The 18843-nt window shown below is 50.9% G+C and overlaps 1 protein-coding gene and 1 pseudogene across 1 annotated transcript in view; one reads left to right on the top strand and one right to left on the bottom strand.

Moving 5' to 3' along the window:
- Positions 1-1834: 1834 nt before the first annotated feature.
- LOC118904225 lies at positions 1835-3528 on the bottom strand (annotated as a pseudogene).
- Positions 3529-3892: 364 nt separating this feature from the next.
- PPP2R5D (protein phosphatase 2 regulatory subunit B'delta) overlaps positions 3893-18843 on the top strand; it is a 19485-nt gene continuing 4534 nt past the window's right edge. The window contains exons 1-5 of the mRNA XM_036870038.1: positions 3893-4041; positions 8928-9005; positions 17855-18059; positions 18315-18514; positions 18613-18723. Coding sequence (XP_036725933.1) covers positions 4015-4041; positions 8928-9005; positions 17855-18059; positions 18315-18514; positions 18613-18723 — 621 coding nt within the window. The 5' untranslated portion in view covers positions 3893-4014. The remainder of the gene's footprint in view (positions 4042-8927; positions 9006-17854; positions 18060-18314; positions 18515-18612; positions 18724-18843) is intronic.

The following is an 18843-nucleotide window of genomic DNA, read 5'->3' as shown; positions in this document are numbered from 1 at the left end:
CTCCTGCATTGGCAGGCGAATTTTTAACCACTGAGCCACTAGGGAAGTCTGATATGGACCATTTTTAAAGTTTTTATTGAATTTGTTAAAATATTGCTCCTGTTTTATGCTTTGGTTTTTGGCCGTGAGGCATGTGGGATCCTAGCTTCCTGACCAGGGATCGAACCCATACCCCCTGCACTGGAAAGTGAAGTCTTAACCACTGGACCGCCAAGGAAGTCCTTATAAGGTATTTCTATTCCCTAGAGAGACAAGAAAATATTTTTTAAATGTTTGATTATACTTCCTAGTCCTAAACCTGAAATTGCCCAGTTCTACATCTTTAAAACAGCTTGCAAGAGTGTACTAGGGTAACTTCCCTGGTGGTCCAATGGCTAAGACTCCATGCTCCCAATGCAGGGGGATCGGGTTCGATCCCTGGTTGGGGAAATATATCCCACATGCTGCAACTAAGAGTTCACATGCTAGTTCGCATGCCACAACTAGAGATCCTGCACGCGGCAACGAAGATCCCGTGTGCCGCAACTAAGACCTGGCACAGCCAAATAAATAAATATTAAAAAAAAAAAAAAAAAAGACGGACTTCCCTGGTGGTGCAGTGGTTAAGAATCCGCCTGCCAATGGCAGGGGACACAGGTTTGAGCCCTGGTCCAGGAAGTTCCCACGTGCTGCAACTAAGCCCGTGCACCACAACTACTGAGACTGCGCAAAGAACCCCTGCTCTGCAACAAGAGAAGCCACCGCAATGAGAAGTCCGAGCACCGCAATGAAGGTAGTCCCCACTCGCTGCAACTAGAGAAAGCCTGCGCGCAGCAACGAAGACCTAACACAGCCAAAAAAAAGAGAAAAGAATGTACTAGGTACCTGAGTTCACAAGGATTGAAGTTCCCATTTGATAGTTCTAAATTATTATGTGGCTCTGTCCCCTGCCTCTCAGAGGAACCAAGGACCGGGAGGATGGTGGGGTGAGTCCAAAGAGGATATGCCTCCTTTACACAGTAGCAGGCAAGCTCCAGGCCTCAGGGTTATCATGCTCCTTGAGGTCTTGGGGATGGGTAAATACATCTGGTATCCTGCCTGGGTCAGCATCCATACAGACACAAATATCCATCCACAAATAAACGTGCTTTCCTCCTAGGCTTTTCCCCTAGCAAATAATGGTTGGCATGCCGTCCACTCTGCATTACCTTGAAATCGTCATTTGTCATTGAACGCCAAATATTACTTCTGTAAGATAGCCAGGAGCCTAGATTTGTTGCCTTTACTTCCATACCTCTTGCTCGCTCTTCAACCTGCTATAATATTCCTTCCATTCTTCTGAAACTTTCCTGCAAAGATCATCTGTAACCTCTTAACTGCAGACTATAGGTGAGGTTGTTTGATCTTTTTTTTTCTTTTTTTTGACAAAAAATGTATTTGTTTATTTGAAATTTAAATTTCACTGGTTTTCCTATATTTTATCTGGCTGCCATGCCAGGAGCATTCTATTTTACAATGAAATCATGCCTAAAAGGAAGACAATCAGCAGCAGCCTAAGTTTCATGATGAAGTACTTAAAACCACTACGACATGCACTGTTGAAAGAAGAACACAAACAAAAACTTATTTTAAAAAACATAGGCTATACTAAAGTAGAAAAAAAAATCCAAAGGGAAAGATAAGTTATCACTCAAAGATCCTTTTAATACACGTGGATGGAACACCATTGGGTTCCAGTATCCTCCTAAGTTCTTCACATGTCATCCATCCTTTGTATCACGGAGGGGACAAATCATCCTGAATTCCCTTCTTGGAGCAGAAGGGACTTGGACCTGAGTGCGGGGTCCTGGGAAAGTCATTTGGAATGTGTTTTCTGGTGGCGTTTGAAAGTCCCCAGCTGACGGAAGGCACTGTGGCACTCGGGACGCAAGTAGGGTTTGAGCACAGAGTGAGTGTGTCAGTGAATGTTGAGGTTCCCGCTGTGGCTAAAGACTTTGTCACAGTGCTCACATCGGAAAGGCTTCTCCTTGGTGTGGGTCCTCTTGTGAGCATGCAGCATGGAGTCGTGGGTGAACTTCTTGGGGCAGAGATCACAGCAGTATGGCTTCTCTCCTGTGTGGATTCGCTGGTGAACCCACAGGTCCAAAGGCTGCATAAACCCTTTGGAACAGATATTTCATTTAAAGGGTCTCTCTCCCGTGTGTATCCTCTGGTGAAGGGTAAGCTGAGATGGATAAGGAAATCTCTTCTTGCATACCATATTCACAGGGTGCCCATCCCCAGGCTTCTTTTCCCTCGGGAAGACTGGTTGGTCCCACTGTGCTAGGTGAACCAACACAATGGGACCCAAGTTGTCCTGAGAATTCTCCTTTGTCCAAAGATGTGGCTTCTTCCTGACGCACTTCTTGGGAAGTGGGACTGTTGGCCTGTTTCCATTTGAAACATCTTAGACTCCTCGGAGAACCTCTTCTGTATCTACTCTTAGTGGAAATTTCTCCCTCAGGACCCTTGAGAATTTCAGGCTCTTGACATGCTGTTTGATCTTGATCTTACTCAACCTTTCTCTGGAATCTGACACTATTGACCAATCCTCTTATACTTCCTTTGCCATTATGACACCAGTTTATCTCCTACATCTCTGATGGCTTCCAGAATTCGTCCTCAACTCCTCCTTTCCCTTACCATCCCCCCCACAGTCCTGTGAATCAACAAATCCTGAGCAACCACAGGCTTATTCTTAAGCCTTCTCCAGTAGTCAACCTGCTACTGGAGTTGACTTTCTGAAACATATTCCTCCAGCCACCTCTAGGTTTGTGTAATTTATTACCTTGTATCTTTTTAAAAATAAATTTATTTTATTTATTTTTGTTTGCGTTGGGTCTTTGTTGCTGCTGGCGGGTTTTCGGAGAGCGGGGGCTACTCTTCGTTGCAGTGCGCGAGCTTCTCATTGACGTGGCTTCTCTTGCTGCAGAGCATGGGCTCTAGAGCGCAGCCTCAGTAGTTGTGGCCCATGGGCTTAGCTGCTCCGCGGCACGTGGAACCTTCCTGGACAAGAGCTCTAACCCGTGTCCCCTGCATTGGCAGATGGATTCTTAACCACTGCGCCACCAGGGAAGCCCTGCTACATTGTTTCTTAATCATCTATTTATACACGGCTGTGAACTTCACCAGACTCTTAACTCCTTGAGGGCAGGAACTGATCTTATCCATTAGGACACTGGCTTTGGCAGGGTGGGGAGTAAGGGATGTATTTCCGAGACACTCAACAACGAGGTAGCATTTCCACTGCGTTCCCAAGTGCTCAGGTCTAGCCGGTTCCCCAACCCTAGGGCATATGCAATAGGAACGGGGATCCTCTTCCCAAAGTTGCAACAAACCCTAGATTCTCAACTCATTTCACCCCGGTCCCGGCCTGCCAGGCTTCCCCTTTGATCCTCCTCAAGCCTTGTCTTGGAAAGGATGCCCTCGAGGGCTCCTGGTAGCTCTCTCCACCAATTTTGCGTAGGCAATTAGCGTTACGTTACCCTGACGAAGAAAGGCACCCTTCATTTTAGGGCTTCTTTCCTTCAATTCGGACTGGGCGGAGTCGCAGTGGGGAAAGAGTGAGAACCACTTTAGAATTGAACGGGCCGCGAAGTACGGCCGAGGCCGAGGCACACCAGATGCCGAAGTGCAGCACTGGGTGCAAAGCCCGGGCATCCCCTGACCCGCGCCTCTCACGCTAAGCTCAACCCCCTTTAGGGCGGGACCTCCCATTTCAGCCAATTCTGGGAGCCGAACCCTGGCGGTTTGTACTCTTCCTTTCCAATGAGAAAAAAAGGAAGCCGCTTGGTTCCAATGACCAATCGGAGAAGACGGCGCCTGGTTGTCAGGCAGGTTTGTAAGAGTTCGGGCCAATTGGAGGCACAGACACCGCTCGACCCGGGCGCAGCGCGCAGGCGGTGGCGAAGAGAAGCCGAGCGGGCCGAGTGCGGCCGAGCAAAGCCGGAGCCGGAGCGGGGCCGCAAGAGCCGGACCGGGTCCGGACGGGCCGAGATGCCCTATAAACTGAAGAAGGAGAAGGTGAGCGTAGCCCTTTTCTCCGCGCCTCCGCCTCGGGGCCTGCGCGGAGCTCTGGGAGGGGCCCGAGCCAGGCCCGGGACAGCCCCAGACTGACCCTCCCGTCCGGCCCCCGCAGGACTCCCGGGGCCGGCCCTCCGCCCCTGCTGCTGGTCGCACCCCCAGCCTGTGCCGCAGCTGAGAAAGCTCCCTCCCTTGTCCGGGGTAGAGTCCCCCCACATGCACCTCCCTCCACCGACCCCCGGCCCAGGGTAACCTCCTCCCTCCAGATCCTGCCCCACTCCCAGGTTACTCCCCTGCCTTTTCTGCCCCCATCACATCCCCATCCCCTCCCCATCCCCCACCCGTTTGCCGTTTGGGACAGCCGCTTATCTGAGACCGCACCTCCCTCCAGAACTAGCCCCCCTCTCCAACCCCGCGCAACCCCTTCTCTTCCCTCCTCTTCCCACCCGCCTGGGCCTGGACCTGGGCCTGGGCCTGCCTTCTCCACCGTCCCCTACAGCCCCTTCTCCCTCCCTGCCAGGCTCCTTGACCTAGAACGGCTCTGCTTTCTCTCTCCTCCACCGAATCTGGCCTAGGCCCCTCCCTCTAGTTCTTCCTTCACACACAAACTTGTAAACCAGGACTGAGCCCTTCTGCCGATGGAACCTCGGAACGTCAGGGTGTCTGAGCGCATTCAGTGCAATCCCTAGTGATACAGATGAGGAGACTGAGGCCCCGACAGGGGGACAGGGGAAGGGACTTGGCCAAGGTCACACAGCCTGCTGGAGGCCCAGCTGTAATATCAGGTCTCCTGACTTAAAGGCCTCCTCTGTACCAAAGCCCCTCTAACAGGCATCAACACACTCCCAGGTTCATCCTCAACCAGTCACCTTTCCTAATCTGGGCAGGCTACTCCCCTTATTCCTAATTGAAGATAACCTTTGCATTTTTCCTTTTTTGTACCAGTGCTGGGTTTCTGTCTTTCCTGGACCACACTGTCCTCAAATTGGGAATCTGCCCTCAGTATCAGATTAGCTATCCTTCTTACTCCACAGGGCAGCCACCTCTGGACACCCTTGCCTTTGTCTTGGTGTCTTGACACAGACCGTTTCTTGATCCTGCCTTCTTTCACCTTCCTCTTCTACCTCCGAAATGCCTTCCCCTCTTCTTCATCCCTGTCTTTCCCTACCCTCTGTTTCCTGCTGTTGCTGATGTCTGACTCAGAGGTGTGGTTCCTTTGAGGTACAGACTCACACAGAGGATGCTAGGATACCAGTTCCAGCCTCCCCCAGCTTCTTCTTTCCTGGGGCTGGCCCTTCATGGTGGGCGTTAGCTCTGGCCTGGTGTTCTGCTCACCCACTTTATGACCCCAGAGGTGTCTTGCTTTCATTTGCCCTCTGATTGGCTGGGTTGCTGGGCTGCCATCTCTGACCTTATCAGTTAAACTCCCTATCCTGGGGCTGTTGGAGATTTGCCAGGCAGCTCTGATTCTGGATTGTCCCCATAACCTCTCAGGACCTGAGATTCTGAGTGTTGAGTTGGTGATGGTATAGCAGGCATTGAACCTCTTTGGGTGCTGAGCTGGGCAGGTTTGGGTTCCCCACCCAGGCCCTGTGTCCTTGGGGAGCAGGCATGCTGAGGTGGTTTGGGCAGCTTAGCTGTAGGTGATGCACACAAAAGTCAGCCACACCAGGGGCTGAAGGGCTCCTACAAGGAGTGTGGAGAGCAGTGCAATTCAGGGGAAGCTGGTGAGGTCCTCACTGATCTGTAGTTGTTAGTCTGATGGAACAGATACTGCCCCATCCACAGAAAGCCTTTATCTACTAGAGGATTGAGAAGAAGAAGAAAAATTCTTAAGACTTGCTAGGACCACAGGTGTTAAGTGTTTGGTTGGGAAAGAGTATGGGAAGGATTGGTGTGCATGGGGCCAGGCATCTCTGATCCCCTTTAAGGTTTAACTTTCCACTTTTGATTTCTAGTTGCATTTGGCCTCCTTCAATGGTTGACAAGTCCTGACGATTTGGGGTTTGCCTAAAAGGGGTGGGGGCAGAGAGGAGGGGGGGATGGAGGGTCTGTATTGCTCATCCATCACCTCTCCCCTTTCTCCTTCATCTCTGCTGGTCCCATGCCTGGCCCGACCTCACGGCCTCCTCCCTGAAGCCCGTCCTGAACCCTTAGTTGGGGGTGAGCTCTCCCTCCTCCCCTGGATTTGCAGAGTACTCGGTAGGTCACTTATGGCCCTGTTGTGTTCCCTTGGACTGGAATTAATTGTAGACAAGTCTTTTCTTCCCCCTTGAGATAATAACTAAGCTCCATTTTGGTTTGGCATCTCCTTGTACACAGTAGGTGCTCAATGGATGAGTGCTGAGTCAATCCTTGGGGAGATTTGCGTTCTTCCTCTTCCCTCATGTTCTGATCTAGGACTTTTCTGTTTTAGGTTCCTGGGTGGTGGCGTGCCTCTGCTCCCTCCCACTTTCTTCTTGTTCATAATAATCATAATAACATTGACTAACATTTCATTTTTCATGTGCCAGACACTGTGCTAAAGGGGATTAGGGGTACTTCCCTGGCGGTCCAGTCGTCCCGTGCTTCCGCTGCAGGGGGCACGGGTTCGATCCCTGGTCGGGGAACTAAGATCCCGCATGCTGTGTGGCACAGACAAAAAAGAAAAAAATTAAAAATTTAAAAATTAAAAAAAAAAATAAAGGGAATTAGGTACTTTGATTGTCAGCACTTAATAGGTGAGGAAACAGGCTCAGCGAGGCTAGTTAACTTGCCCATGATTGTATAGCCAGTAAGAGCTGGGCCTGGAACACAGGGTTGGCTCTAAATCACATTGCCATGCAGCACTGGACAGCTGGACTGGGCTGAAGTGTGTGCATTTCACCTGCTCTGCGGGAGCCAGGGAGCAAGGGTGGTGGCCTGGTTCCCATGCCCAACCCCCAACACCACCCCCCAGGCAGCCGGGATCTTTCTTCCGCACATTCCCTGAGAGATATGTCTGAGTGCTGCAGGGTGGGTGGAGGGGTACAAAAAGGAACAAGGAGCTCACGATCAAGGAGAGAGGTGAGACGTGGGTGCAGATGGGCCAGCTTTGTCCGAGAGGCCCACGTCTGGGCTGTGTGCAGACGGTCACCTCAGTGTTGCGTCCTGCCTGCACCCCCCTCATCCTTTTCCTCTCCACCTCATGCTCTGCACCACTCCCTGGCCCCTCGGCAAGGGGTGAGTGTGCCCCACCTGGTCAGTGGGCACTGGGAGAGCGCCTAGCCACCCAGAGCACAGGGCTCCTTCCCACTGGTGTAGTCATACCAGGAGCTGCTCCACACCTGGGAACGGCTTCCTGCCTCCCCACCCCCACGAAGCCTTCCCCCTGCTCCAGCCTACTCGGAGCTCTCTTCTCCCTGAAATCCTTTTGCCCCCGTGGGCATAATCACTGATTTAACACTTCTCACTGAAGGGGCTCAGGTGCTATCAAGTCGCAGAATCTCAGAGCTAGAAGTGATTTCCAAGGTCCTCCAATCCGATCTGCATTTAAGGCTCGGGACCCTGTTGCATCATGCCTTGGAGGAGGCATGAATGCACCTCTGCTTGAATGCTCTTGGGTTTGGGAGCTTACAGCCTCACTAGGCAGCCGGTTTCTGTGCAGCTGCTCCAGGAGAAAAGTCTTCCTTGTTTGGAGCCTCAGCCTGTCTTCCTGCCACTTCTGCCCGTGGCTCATGGGCCTCTGGATCCACATAGAACAAATTGCATCTTTAGTCCACATGGCAGCCCTTCATTTATTCGTAAAGATCCCTCTTGCTCCCCCACCCACCATGACTCCTCCCTTCCATTGTTAACTATCCCAGTTCCTGCAGCTGTTGCTCTCAGGACCTGCTTTTGAATCTACTCCCAGTATGGGTTGTATTTTCCCCAAAGAAAACCTAGCATTTTTCTTTGTCCCTTCCAAAGTGTGATGCTCTCAACTGAACCAGATCCTCCAGAATGGCCCCATCAGTGCCAAGGACGGGGCGCTTCCACGTCCCCCGGTGCCAGGCACCCTGCACAGGTCTGTTAACTGGATGGCAGGTCACATGAGCTGCCGTGGCAGCCACAGCACATGGATGATTTGTGTTGAGCTTGCAGTCAGACCTAAATCCCCAAGTCTTTTTCACATTTTCCTCATCCTGTCCCTGGGCAGTTGCTTTTTTTTTGGCCCAAAGCATAGGAAGAGATGCTGGGCAGGCCAGGGCTCTGAGCCAGCAGCTAGGTTCCCAAGGAAGACTTTGGACTAGTGCTCATTCTTTGTAGCAGTTCTGGGCCTTATCCCCATCCCTGTCCTTGTGCTTGTCTACCGAGGCGTTCTTGGGACGATTCCTATACCTGTTAGCATCCCTGGGCCCCACTGATTATGCCAGTAGCAGTTTCTAGTCTGGGTGCTGTTTGTGATATCCAAAAAAGGCTTCCAGGTCTTTCCAGATGGCCTCGGGGGTAGAGTGGTGACTCCCTTCTCTCCAGCTTGAGAGCCTCAGGCCCCCTCTGCCTGCTTTAGCTGGTAGCCAGTCTGAGCAGCTTCTTCCATGTTGCTTTTCCCTTGAGCCTCGTCACCCTGGTTCTTACTTGACAGAGGCCCTAACTCATACAACAGCCTTGTGAGGTGAAGGGGCATGGTCATGCTGAATTATTGTGTGTTAGAGTTGTCTTCCTAACCAGATTCTGAACTCGTTGGTGCCTTTGAGGGACTGAATCTCCCTTTGTGTACCCCAACCTGCCACCCCACCGCCCCAGGTTTAAGGTAGGTGCTCAGTGGTAATGATTGACTGATTGATTCAATTGGACAGAGGAGAATTACAACAGAGACCTGAGGGATGAGGATGAGGCCTCTCCCTTCCTCGGCATCTGTTAACTCTACCTCCGTCTTCTCCCTTCAGGAGCCCCCCAAGCTTGCCAAAGGCGCAGCCAAGCCCAGCAGCTCGAGCAAGGATGGTGGAGGCGAGAGCACTGAGGAGGTAATGAACGTGGGCACAGCCCTAGTTATGGTGCAGGCGCCGGTTCCACCTGCTTGATGGCCAGTGGGGTGAGGGATCTCAGGGGGCCGGAGATTATTGGGGCAGAAGGGAAGGAGACTTTCATAGCCAGGGAGGGGCCTGGACAGCCCATCCAGACTGCCCTCAGGCAGGCTTTCCCTTTGGCGGCTATGGACCAAATAAGCCGTCCAGTTTTTCCGATTCCGCAGGGATTCCTGTGAAAGTCAACTCTCTGTCTATCAAAGTGTTGAGAATTCCTTTCCTCTTAGGGCAAAAAGCTAGGGGTAGAGTCCTGGGGAGGAGGGAAAAGTACACGGGTGCACATGGGTGCTCAGTGGGGTGACTTCAGTGTAGCTCTGGGTGGGGCAGGGGTGGGGAGTGGCTGATGTCCCTGAGTCGGGCAGGGCTGGGCCCACCTCTCGGTCCCGATCAGATGGGAGCTGCTGAAGGACAGGCATGAGCAGAGGTCAGCGCAGCTTGGCAATCTAGGGCTGTAAAGCAATAAATGGCAAGCAGAGAGCACACAGGAGGGTGGAGGGACTTAAGGAAGTCCAGAGTGTGTCCATGGAAGTTTGGGAGTGTGCTCAGTGGGATGCTTGGATGCTGAATGGTCCTGGGAGCACGCTGAGCAAGCGCCTGTGTTACCCGGAAGCTGGTGCTCCTTGGTTTCTGTGCTTCCTCCCTCCTGTGCTAAACTGTTCAGAGGGATGGAGGTGAACAGGAAATGGAGCTGTCTAATTCTGGGCAGGTCTTGTGGGTTGGGGGTGGGTCATGGAGAGGAGATCGATTAAAAAGTGTTTGGTTGGGGTTAAGTCTGGATTTGGATTTTTCTGGATACTTCTGGTCCCTATCACCTCCAAAGAGAGCCAAGCACTTTCCACACCTGCGACCATCATTTTGCCCTCACTTGAGTGATGGGAGGAAGCAGGGTAGGTTTTCTCCATCTTACAGACATGCGAGTTGAGGACCACAGAAGAGAAATTCCTCCTTCCTCTGCACGTACACTGGCATCTGAACATGTCTCTAGGCCAGTCCTTGTCACTCAGTGCTGGCACTGTTGGTTCCCAGATGTGTTTCTCCCCACCAGACTGTGAACTCTGAGGGAAGGAACTTGCTTCTTCCCCAAACCTGTGTGCTGACGCCCTTGGTTCACAGGAGATCACCAGGAGATGCTTCTGGAGGGCACACCCTCTGGGCTCAGTCTCCCCTTCAGGAGCCGTGACATGTGTGGGACCCACAGGGAAGGTGGTCGGGAGCCGGCAACTGATACTCAAAGCAGCAAGAGACTTGGAAACAGGATTTAAAGGGACAGAAAGGAATAGCGTGGGGGGCCACTCCTGCCTTCTGCCTGACTCCCTCCTCCTTGTTCAGTTACTAGACAGATTGGCTGTCATTTCCTGGAAGCAGCCCTCGTTGACCACCTGCCCCCATCCCCATGCCCAGGACGCAGTCAGGGCCCCTGGTACCCAGCATCACTCCACACCAGTGCTTAACCACAGCTGTAATGAAACAATTCCGTGGGAATTCATTGTGTGTCAGTTGTCTCCTGTGTTAACACTTAGCTCCTGAGAGCCTCTCGCTCACACCGAAGGGCGTGGCCCACCGGAAGCACCAGCATTTGAATGCATTAGTCAATGGATGAGCAAACAAACCAACTTCAAATTAGACCTGGAAGGAACCCTCTCCTTTCATAGGTAGGAAAACGAAGGCTCAAGCAGCTTAAGAAATAAGCTGAGACCAGCTGCTGTGATTTCTCCACCGCCCTCTGGAAAAGGAGAGTGTCGTGTTCACCTTGGGCTCTGTTTTATGAAATGCCGCTCAGGGCTCACCTGTCTGAGGCAGCTGCAGGAATTCTGCTCCATGATTTTGCAGAAATGCACCCAGGTGGCCCCAGGCAGTGGGACATGGAATAGTTGGGGGCCAGGCTGTGAGGCCCAGGTCATCAAAAGCTGTTTGTCACAGTCCTTCTCTTGCCCTTTTTCTTTCTTTCTTTTTGTTTTTAAGTGTTTTTTCTTTTTTTGATGTGGACCATTTTTAAAGTCTTTATTGAATTTGTTACAATATTGCTTCTGTTTTATGTTTTTTTTTTTTTTTGGCTGCGAAGCATGTGGGATCTGAGCTCCCAACCAGGGATCGAACTCGCACCCCCTGCACTGGAAGGCAAAGTCTTAACCACTGGACCGCCAAGGAAATCCCTCCCTTACCCTTTCTCTAGTCCAGAATTTTGGGTTCTTACAGCCAAACTTACCCCGTGTCAAGCATTTGCCAGTCTTTCCAACTGATCTTAATAATTTATAGCAGCCAACATTTATTTTATTGAGCAGTTACTTGTGTATTAGTTTCCTAGGACAGCCATAACCAATTACCATGAATTGGGTGGCTTAAAATACCAGAAATTTATTCTCTCACAGCTGTGGAGGTCAGAAGTCTGAAATCAAGGTGTCAGCAGGCCATGTTCCTCTGAGGTTCTAGGGAAGAATCTCTTCCACGCCTCTCTCCCAGCTTCGGTGGCTTTCTGCGATCTGCTCCTTGGCTTGTAGAAGCATCGTTCCAATCTCTGCCTCCGTCTTCACTCAGCGTTCTCCCCTGTGCCTCTGTCTCTGTGTCCAAATTTCCCTCTTCTTATAAGAACACCAGTCATGTTGGATTTAGGGCCCACCCTAATCCAGTATGACCTCATTTTAACTTGATTACATCTGCAAAGACCCTGTTTCCAAATAACGATCACATTCATAGATGTTGGGTTAATGTGAATTTTGGGGGGACACTGTTCAACCCAGTACACTCTGTCCCAGGCACTGTGCTAAGTACTTCGCATGCATTTAATCTTATAATTTTCTCATTTAATCTCTACAGCAGTCCCTGAGGTCATCTGTTATCATCATCAGCCCCATTTTACAGACGGAACTGAGGCTTAGTGATGTTAAGTAGCTTTTACTCGGCAGTAAAACAGCAGAGCTGGAATTCAGCCCAGGTCTGTGGCCAGTCCTCCCTTGTTCTTAATGACCTAATAGGCTGGTTCTAAGATTCTAGAAGAGTCTTAGAATGGAAAGGAGCCTTGAGAGATTAGGTCAGACTCTGCTGCAAGGCAGGGGTCTTTCCTGGCCTGTCTTTGGAAAAAGCATTTCAGTGCTGTGGACTTTTCTATGTGCTGTGCCCTGTCCTGAGTTCTGGGAGCAGGGACAGAGGGAGGAAGAAACGATCCTGGTCTCCCCCACTTCAGCCTGACATCACTGTAGCCAGAGTTGTTACCCTAAAAACATTTTTGGTCCTATCAGTCCTTTACTTAAAAGCCCCTCTTGGCATCTCATTGCTCACAAATTCAAATACTCAGCCTCAGGCCTCCTGGGCTGGCCCCGCCCTGTTCTTCCAGCCCCTCTGGACTTTCCATCTTCCAACCCGACAAGCCTTTTATGGCTCAGGGCTCTTATTGATGTCATCCCATTGGCCTGGACTGCTTTATCTCTCTCTTTTCATTCTTTGCCTAAACCCGTGTTTATCCTTTAAGAGCCAAATCAAAAGTCACCTCTTCAGGGAGGGCTTCCCTAATTCTTCAGGCAGAGTTTGTCACTCAGCCCTCTGAGTTCCTGAATCCTTTGCGGCGCTCTGGTTTTGCATTGCCCTGTACTAATGGCTGCTTTCGTGTCTGTCTTGCCCACCCCACTGGACTGTGAGCTCTTCGAGGGCAAGGGCCATGTCTTAGTCACCTTTTAATCTCTAATGTGTAGCATGATGTTTATTGAATAAATGAATTAAGAACGGGTATTGGGTTGGCCAAAAAGTTCGTTTGGGTTTTTTGTAAGCTGTTACGAAAAACCCAAACGAACTTTTTGGCCAACCCAACAGCGCTCTAGGTGTCAATACAGGAGAGAATGCCTCTCTGATTTTCAGGGTTTGAAACTAAAATGATCTTCACTCAGCTAGTTAATTCATTATGCAAAAGCTATAACATTAATCTTTGTGTTTTTCACTGATAATTTTATCTTTCGTCTTTCTACTACAGTACCTTCTATAGTGCTTAAATTATATTTCTACGTCCTACTTTATGTTTAAATATATGGGTTTAATGATTACCGGTGTCTTTGTTAGGGTCAGGTTGGAATGGAATTGGTTCAGAGTGGGCAAGTATAGTTGCAGTCTCCTGAGTGTGAGGGTGGTGTATAAATTCAAAGCCCCACTGGAGGGGCTTCCCTGGTGGCGCAGTGGTTGAGAATCCACCTGCCAGTGCAGGGGACACAGGTTCAAGCCCTGGTCCGGGAAGATCCCACATGTGGCGGAGCAACTAAGCCCGTGCACCACAACTACAGAGCTTGCGCTCTAGAGCCCACGAGCCACAACGAAGAGTAGCCCCCACTCACCGCAACTAGAGAAAAGCCTGCGTGCAGCAGCTAAGACCCAATGCAGCCAAAAATAAATAAGTAAATTTATATTTTAAAAAAAGCCCCACTGGATTGCAGGAGGCCTGAATCTAGGAAGGCTTCTTGGAGTTTGGATCCTGTTGCAAGTTTAGAAGTGGGAGGAGACAGTTGTTCAGGCAGAGGAGACAGCCACTATGGAGTCTCAGAAGCGGGAGCAGGCAGGTCACCAGCTTGCCTTTGGGCCGTGTCCACCCATGCTCTGATGGCTGCAGAAGGTTCTCCTGAGGATGCAGCTGCCTTTCATCTCCAGCCCAGGTCAATAAAGGAGAAGTTGGAAGCTAGAGCTTTTAGGAGAAAGGGTTGAACGTGAGGTGAGTTGCTGGCACACACCTATACTCCCTTCTGACAAGTATGTTTCCAGGGCTTTGCTGGCCGGCCCAGCTGTCTCTCAGCTGCTCCTTGTATCTGGTGCCTGGGAGCCAATGGTCCTTATAAAACCAGGGTGGCCCAGTGGGCTGGGGGCGGGGCAGACTAAGCCAGCTCAGCTGCTCTCCGGCCACCCCAGCCTTCAATAATGCCATCCTGATGGGGAAGGGACCTTAGGCATCAACTCATTGGGTGGCTTTTTAAACTATGATTTTCAGCCATGCAATCTCTGTTGTCTTAAAACCTTACTTGGAGAGTGTTTGGACTACTGATCTAGTCCAACCCTCTGCTCGTTAGCAGAGAAAATTGAGGTCTTGCTTTTCCCTTTTTGGGAAGAAGGCCTCCTTTCTCTGGATGTCCCCTCAGTGCGAGGTTCATGGAGATGCAGGGTTTCTGCATCTTATCTGGGAGGATGAAGAGAGACATATTCTTCCCGAGTCTTGTTCCTCAGTTGCCACTGAGCCCCTCAGCCTAGTATCTCTGATGTTTCTCCTTCCCAGTCTGCTCCCACCACTGTGCAGGGCTTTGTTCTGAAGGTCCCCGGTCGGGACAGGGGGGACCTATGGGGATGGGCCTGGGCTTGGCGTCCCCCGCCCCCCCCCCAATCAATCAAATGACCAGTCATTCGCTGAATGCCTGTTAGGTGCCAGTGTCAGTGCTGAGGAGACCCAGAGGGGCACAAACCAGGGTCCTGGCTTTAAAGGGACTTGCTTTCTAGTGGGGAGATGACACATGAGCAAAGTGATCAAGAGGTGTCACTGGGGATGATCACAGAGCCAATGGAACAGATAAGCAGTGTCAGAAGGTTGAGGGTGGAGGGTGGACATGCAAGGCCTGGAGTGATTGGAGAAGGCTTTTTGGAAGAAGGTGGGTCTTGAAAGATGCAATGCCTTCTTGGGTTCTCCCATTTTATTTTATTATTTTTTTGGCCACGCCACGTGGCTTGTGAGATCTTAGTTCCCCACCAGGGATTGAACCCGGGCCCACAGCAGTGAAAGCATGGAGTCCTAACCACTGGACTACCAGGGGATTCCCTGGGTTCCCCCATTTTAAAACAAGAAGGATAATGAACTCTAAGGAACATTTGAGGTGTGCTAGTTTCAGGAATTTCCAGGCTGTATTCCTAAAATCCAGGGATGGGAAATAATAATAACAACAATAGTAGAAGATACTGCTTATAAGACACTTCTGTGTGCCATATACTGTTCATTTAAATCCTTATTACAACCCTGTGAGGTAGGTACTATTGCCATCCCCACTTTACAGATGAGGCACAGAGAGGCTATATGACCTCCTGGAGGTTACTCAGCTAATAAATGGCAGAGCCAGTAGTCAAACCCAGGCAGTCAGGCTCAAGTCTGTGCCCTTGACTGTTAAGCTCCACAGATAAGGATTGGGTTGTTCTGCGACAGGGAAATGGGGAGAGTCTGATGCACACCAGGCTCTGGTCCCCTGGCCTTTTGCCTCTCTCCTTCATCCTCTACCAAGGTGTGATCCATCCTCCGTGTACAGGAAGAGAGACCCCAGACTTCAGGGTGCCTTGCACTGTCTAACCAAAAAAATCACACTGGTTGAGTGTAGTCATGGCAAGCGAGGTGTGATGACTGCTCTTGCCCGACTCCTTTGCATTCCCCTAGTCACATTGGTGTCTGGGGCTCATTTCAGGAGGAGGAGAGGGCCAGATGGCCAAAGCAGTAATGAGCTACATTGGACCCAAGGCCTGCCCTGGGCTGGACCCAGCGCTCCTCTCCTGCCTCTGACCCCCAGATAGGTCACAAGCTTGACATAATTGTTTCTATGAAAAATTCAAGAGCATACAAAGCATAACATTTGTCTTCCTCCTTGCCCCTTATCCCAGAGAGTTTCATATTCTCCCATTCTTATTTTATGAAGTAAGAGTTTGTGGAGGGGGCTGGAGAGGAGGCGGGGATGGCAGGTGTGAGCACAGGAGGACAGTTTTCCTGTGGTGTGGGGACCCAGCTGGACGTGACCTCACTCCTCTGGTCCTGCTGCAGTCTCTTCTCTGGTTGTGGGGAAGGGCTGTCCTGTGGCTCAGCCTCTCCCCTCTCCCAGCAAGGGGTTACCTGGACAGTACCTATGAGTGGACAGCCCTGCAAACACCTGTTTGTGTGCTTCTGAAAATGGGCTTCGTGGGGCTCTGACACCCGTGTCTGGGAGGAATTAAAGAAATAACTTTTGGGGGCTTCCCTGGTGGCGCAGTGGTTGAGAGTCTGCCTGCCAATGCAGGGGACACAGGTTCGAGCCCTGGTCTGGGAAGATCCCACATGCCGCGGAGCAACTGGGCCCGTGAGCCACAACTACTGAGCCTGAGCGTCTGGAGCCTCTGCTCCGCAACAAGAGAGGCCGCAATAGTGAGAGGCCCGCGCACCGCGATGAAGAGTGGCCCCCACTCGCCGCAACTGGAGAAAGCCCTCACACAGAAACGAAGACCCAACACAGCCAAAAATAAAAATAATAAATAAATAATAAATTAAAAAATTAAAGAAAAAAAAAAAAAGAAAGAACTTTTGGAAATTAGCTGTATTTCTCCCATTATATTGCCTTTTTTTTTTTGGCCATGCTGCGTGGCTTGCAGGATCTTAGTTCCCTGACCAGGGATCAAACCCAGGCCCCATGCAGTGGAAGCACAGAGTCCTAACCACTGGACCGCCAGGACATTCCCTCTTTCTCCATTATAAAAGCAGTGTCAGCTTGTAAAAAATTTAGGAAAATAGGAAAAAGTCATGTCTCATTCTGCCATTACAGGAGATAGTCATGAACACAATGCACTTGTTCTTTCTTTTTCTTAACTGTATTTTGGGTTCTGTGCCTGTTTTAATGTGGGTGAGCTCATTTTGTATATACAGGTTTGTGTTATCCTTATTTAACTTAGCATATAGGAAGCAATTTTCTCTCATTCCATAGTTTTAGGCTTTTCGTTTTGTTTTTAATTTTTATCAGCGTGGTAATAGGTGCATTGTTCAGAAGGTCAGATAATACTCTTGGGCTTGTGATGAGCAGGGCAGCCCCTGTCGCCGGCCACTCTTCTCCTGTTGTTTCGTGGCAACCACATTCAACTCCTAACTCTTTCCTTGCAGATTGACTTTTATACCTCCAAATAAGATCCTTTTACTGCTTTTTTTTTTTTCCCTTTAATTTGTGAGCTTTAGATATCTCTTGACTTCCTAACGTGGAAAATTAAGGCCCCAGTGTCTTATTCCTCCGTGCAGACTTTTCCCCTCCTCTCAGAATACTTATCACCCGTTTTGGGTAAATTACTATGACTGTGTAAATATTTTTCACAGCTGAACCACGTATGATTACATTTAGTACATAGTTTTCATAAACATAATTTTAACTCCATGATTTCCATGTATTTATATATTTGCTATTATAAATAAGACCATAAGAAGTGTTTTTGCACAAAGCCTTTTTTTATACTTAGGATTTTTCTTAATCTATATTTCTAGTAGTTAAACTGCTGAGATATGGGAAGGAATTTCTTTCTTTTAACTGAAGACTGTCACACGTTCAGTAAATGATAAAATAGAGTAATCTTCGGTGTACTGCTCGATGAATTTTTACATATGTTTATGCTATGAACCACCTCCCAGACCCAGTCAAGATACGGAATGTTTCCATTAGTCAGAAAGGTCCTCGTGCCCCTTCTCAGTCACCACCCGCATCTCCCCAACCCACACCGCTGCCACCCCCTCCCCGGCAGGAGAGCCACTTGTCTGACTTCTGTCACCGTCAGTCCATCAATTAGCTTTGCCTGTTCAGGAATGGGAGTGAGCATTTTGAAGGCTCTTGATGCACAGGCAGCGGGCATCACTTTGGGAGACACGCCTTCTAGACCGCTCCCTTCCGGGGCCACGTCCCGCAGTTATGTCTGACCCTGGTCTTGGCTCCTTCAGGGCAGGAGGCAGCTGCTTGCTGCCCAGGCCCATAGAGGCGTAAACGGACCGGGGGCTGGGCGGTGGGCCAGGCCTGGGGTGGGAAGCGTAGCTTGGCGAGTGCACTCCAGTGACTCGCTCCTTTGACCAGGCCCAGCCCCAGCCCCAGCCCCAGCCGCCACCGCAGCCGCCGTCATCCAACAAGCGTCCCAGCAACAGCACGCCGCCCCCCACACAGCTCAGCAAAATCAAGTACTCAGGGGGGCCCCAGATTGTCAAGAAGGAGCGACGGCAAAGCTCCTCCCGCTTCAACCTCAGCAAGAACCGGGAGCTGCAGAAGCTTCCTGCCCTGAAAGGTACTTGGGAAAGGTCAAGGGGGCTGGGGCATCAGACCTAGGGGACAGTGGGTGTTGGTGGAATGGAGGTTTGGGGGTGTTTGGGGGAGGGTGGAAGCTCTAGAGGATGTGAGGGGGAGTTGCGCTGGGTCTGGGGGTGGGCGTCAGGGGAGCAGGATGGTGGGAGGAAGGGATCGGGGAATGCCCTGCGAGGTGAGCAGGGCATAGCAGTGAAGGACCACAGAGGAGACCTGACCATAGCCCATCCGCCCCTAGACTCACCAACCCAGGAGCGGGAGGAGCTGTTTATCCAGAAGCTACGCCAGTGCTGCGTCCTCTTTGACTTTGTGTCAGACCCACTCAGTGACCTCAAATTCAAGGAGGTGAAGCGGGCGGGGCTCAACGAAATGGTGGAGTACATCACCCACAGCCGCGATGTCGTCACCGAGGCCATTTACCCTGAGGCCGTCACTATGGTAGGCACAGGGAAAGGGGAAAGCGGGCAGGGATGGGGGCCCCGGAAAAGCCCGGACTTGCCCAGAGAGCTCTCACCTGGGCCCTCCCTACCCCTCAGTTTTCAGTGAACCTCTTCCGGACGCTGCCACCTTCATCAAATCCCACTGGGGCTGAGTTTGACCCCGAGGAAGATGAGCCCACCCTGGAGGCCGCCTGGCCGCATCTCCAGGTACCAGAGCAAAGGGGGCAGGGGCCTGGCTGTGGGCAGTGGGGCACTCTGAGCCCTGCAGCAAGGGGGCTCTCCCAGTCCTTGGGGAATGCCCCAAGTGATGCTCCTTTCCCCCCGCAG

This window comes from Balaenoptera musculus, chromosome 11, assembly GCF_009873245.2.
Source record: "Balaenoptera musculus isolate JJ_BM4_2016_0621 chromosome 11, mBalMus1.pri.v3, whole genome shotgun sequence".
Lineage (NCBI taxonomy): Eukaryota > Metazoa > Chordata > Mammalia > Artiodactyla > Balaenopteridae > Balaenoptera > Balaenoptera musculus.
This window is presented reverse-complemented; position numbering and strand designations above follow the sequence as displayed.